A 3,757-nucleotide genomic window follows, 5' to 3' on the forward strand; every position below is an offset into this window, starting at 1 on the left:
ATATATACTTTACATGCGCAATGACATAAAATTACACTTACTGCCATTCAGAACAAACGCTTTCTTTAGAGTAAAATTCAGGAGACGTAAATTTATACGATTTTTTTTCTAAGTGTGTGGAAATGCTTTATGAAATTTAAAGTAAATCAAAATTTTAACTAGTGTAAAGTTAGTTTAAAAACTACTGCAACAAACCGGTCTACATCTGAATAACGACTTGAAATAAATAGATTAATTGTTGCTGATTCCTTACACGGAAACCCTCTCAGTAAAAAGCATTTATAAAGTTAAGTAGTTCGTTTCCTAAATCGTGAATAAGACAAATTTTGGCAGGGAAGGAAAGATGCATGCAAGATTCTGTTTTTCAACTAATTTATTTAATTAACACTAACCATAAACTGTCCATCCACTGTCACCTTCCACGTGATTTACGAGATTTTAGGATTAATATGTACCTAAATAATATTCCCACCATTTTAGTCAATAGCCACCGTGGGGGTAGTTTCATGAGCGCTATCTATAAAAAAATACAATACAATTAACAAACGACAGTTTGACAACTTAAACTATATATATTTTTTACCAGTACGGCATGGTACCAGTATCCTGTCGTAAAGTCGGATTTTCCAATCATCCATGCCGCCATTTTGGTGTACCGTTTAACTTCCGTTGATATCAGATTCCAGCCTTTCATGGCACGCCACTGAATGCCGATATCTGTATCCACAATCAGGGGGGTAATCAGCTGGCATTCGACCCCGGTGTTCCGAAGTTCCTGCTGCAAACTCAGCGTCAAACTGTGCACTAATGCTTTCGAAGCGGAATACATGGACATGTACGGCACTGGAAGGAATCCGGAGGAAGAGCTCATATTCACTATCATTCCGCGTCGCCGGCGCTTCATCTCCGGTAGAACCATATAAGTCAACATCACCGTAGACCACACGTTGACCGTAATGGATTGCTCAATCTCTTGCTGTGGTACCGCTTCAAATAGGCTTGGGTGCGTGTGCAGTATTCCAACGTTGTTCACTGGAAGGTGACCGAATTAAGATCGTAAATTTCATGGGAAAAGATGTTCCGAACCGAATCAATCACTCACCTAGAACTCCGATATCTAACCCTTCCAGCTCCTGTCGTATTCTGTCGTAAATCTGAGGTCCTTCAGAAAAGTCCACAACTAACCATTTCACTTCTACCATATATTGCTCCCGGATATACTTTGCCAATTTGATCAGTTTGGATTCAGTTCTCGAGATCAGCAGTAGGTTCATTCCTCTGCGAGCTAAATTTTTGGCGTACTCCTTCCCGATGCCATCGGATGATCCGGTAATAACTGCGGGAACGAGGCATAAGTAACGAGAAAATTCGACGGTAATAAATCGGTTAATAGGTCAAACAGAATGCTCCGTCGCTGATTTGTTTTGTTCCAAAAAGTTGCCAGTGGCACCAGAAGTGCTATTTGGTGACGAATGAAAATGTGCTCACAACAAAGCAGTCGTTGCTATTTCACCCGACCATAATATCAACAAAAGCGCACGGCTTGCTGGTACATCCAAGCGCAACCTACTCTGAAGACTTTCGCTGATTCAGGGTCACTAGTGATTGCGTACAGTGGAGTCTCTAATATTTCTTTCCTTTATGATCAGACCTGATTTGAAAAGTTTCAAATTTGTCGTGACACCTTGTTTCCCTAGCTATTAGGTTCTTTGCCAACACAGGTAACCTCACTTTCCTGATAGTTCATTAGTACTGTTTACATGAACTTAGAAAATTTTTTTGGACGACTTGATTCGCCCGAAGTAAATCGCAAAGAATTTTTCTAAGGGCATGCAAACAGTCAAATCGAACTGTCAAAAAATGAACACTACTTCATTTGTGTTGTCACCATACAGGGATGCCAGATTTACAGACATATCTGTATTTTAAAGACTTTTGATGGTCTCCTACAGACGTAATCAGACATCTACAGACTTTTAAAAAAATAACAGTGTTTAACAAAATTATACTAGAATAATTTGATTCGAATACGAGTGATTCCTTCACAATAGTTTACTAATTTCAAGTCACTTTTAAAGTAATAACCTAGTGTGAATAGGATTTACACATCCCTCTACAGACTTTTACAGACATTTTAATTATTCTTCTACAGACATTTCACAAAAACATGTGGCATCGCTGTCACCATAACATATTCAATAGAAAGCAAGCCATGCCTTGACAAACTTTTCAAAAGAGACTTTGACGCTCCGTCATTGTCGGACCATTCTGTTTGACTCTTAGCTCTTACCTGCCCATTGTCCATATCGCTCGGTGAAAGGTTCACTTTTTCGGCTTAACAAACACCACACTACTCCGAGCGGCGATCTTAAATTATCGTACACATATTGCAGCGTTGCGTAAACACCCACAACAATAAGAAAATTAGTGCAAAAATTTCCTACTTCGAACATTATGACAACTGTGGCGCGTGCTATCCTAACACCGAACAACGGTTAACTACCATCGGACCGGCGGTCGGAATAGGCAATAACCAGTGACGCGTTCGAGCGAGCTATTTTGTCTGGTGGCTGCTATTAATACGCGTAGCGGTAATAAACCAATAGTAAACAATCACCGGGGCCTTACCGGCGAACGCACCAATTTGCATTAAGCATATTTTCCTTTTCGTAGATTTCTCCAGTGTCAAGGATTATTTGGTTCCGGCGTCTCACATTCACATAGGGTAGATGATCCCTTCTTTATTCCTTTATTCCTTTTTATGATCCCGCATATTAATTTGAACCGAATGGTTCAAGCAGCGCCTACTAATTGGGGTGTTCGATTCGAAGTTACGCTTCGCTTAAACACTACTGTTTCCGTTGTTATACTACTTCTCAGAAACGTAGTTATGGTACCCTGACTAATAGGAATAATTAGGGTACATTCACCCTAAGCGATAGCATGTATTGATGGTTCAATGTGAAGGCGCGTGCCGGCCGCTCTCTATTTTGATTGCGTAAATATTTGAGAACGGGATTTTATTGCATTAGAAATAGGCTATAGATTTAATTATTAAATATTATTGATAAAGATTCTAGATTTTAACGATTCTGTAACGTTTTCCGAAACTTTTCTTCTGTTTCTTCAAAAGCTGCAGGATTTTTATTCAGAAGTTCAATAGGACTAATATTTAACAGATTTTTTGTTTTTACACTGTGCTGCACCGGTGTGGTGTAAAAAATGGTATACTGATTTCATCCAAGTTAAAATAAGTGTAATGCAATGTCATAAACGAAAATGCCATAAAACAACCTAATTGAACCAAATTATCCCTGGTAACACAGAAAACAGACGTTCATCTCGAACTTTTTACTTGCGCAATTACCGGTCGAATTAAATAAATTTCATAATGACGGACATAGCTATACTTCTAGTTTTTTTTAATGGGTATTCGTTCTATTGCTACTGACACAAGCAGATTACACTTATTTGTTTGAACATGGACGTCTGTTTTCAGTGACCTACCTACCTATCCATACTGTTTACCTTTATTATCATTATTACCGCGGCGCTTGCGAAAACTAATTGCTCGGAGGGAAAATTGCTCGCAAGAGACCGTGAACTGTTTTTATTTTCCTGATAGGCGAAACCTATTGGGTGCCCCTGAATGCTTTGAACATGGCAACTAGTGCCGTTACCAGGCGTTTGGCCTTAGTGGGGAGGACCTTGGAGCAATTGATCTATTTTAGAAAATTCACAACTGTATTGTGGCGTG

The 3,757-nt window shown here is 39.2% G+C and overlaps 1 protein-coding gene across 1 annotated transcript; it reads right to left on the minus strand.

Moving 5' to 3' along the window:
• Window positions 1-399: 399 nt before the first annotated feature.
• On the minus strand, window positions 400-2,558 carry LOC131682703 (very-long-chain 3-oxoacyl-CoA reductase-like). The gene is made up of 4 exons (XM_058964391.1): window positions 2,291-2,558; window positions 1,103-1,336; window positions 584-1,032; window positions 400-517 (listed from the first exon to the last, which is right to left on the minus strand). Exons 1-4 carry the CDS (start codon window positions 2,451-2,453, stop codon window positions 413-415), a joined length of 951 nt encoding a protein of 316 aa, XP_058820374.1. The 5' UTR covers window positions 2,454-2,558; the 3' UTR covers window positions 400-412.
• Between the last annotated feature and the right edge of the window lie 1,199 nt (window positions 2,559-3,757).

The sequence above is a fragment of the Topomyia yanbarensis genome, chromosome 2, assembly GCF_030247195.1.
Source record: "Topomyia yanbarensis strain Yona2022 chromosome 2, ASM3024719v1, whole genome shotgun sequence".
Classification (NCBI taxonomy): Eukaryota; Metazoa; Arthropoda; class Insecta; order Diptera; family Culicidae; genus Topomyia; species Topomyia yanbarensis.

Coding starts and splice junctions, on each gene's coding strand:
- LOC131682703 (XM_058964391.1), bottom strand. CDS start 2,453: ATGTTCGAAGTAGGAAATTTTTGCACTAATTTTCTTATTGTTGTGGGT. Junction 1,033..1,102: donor GTTAGATATCGGAGTTCTAG/GTGAGTGATTGA, acceptor GTCACCTTCCAG/TGAACAACGTTGGAATACTG. Junction 518..583: donor ACTGGTACCATGCCGTACTG/GTAAAAAATATA, acceptor ATTTTTTTATAG/ATAGCGCTCATGAAACTACC.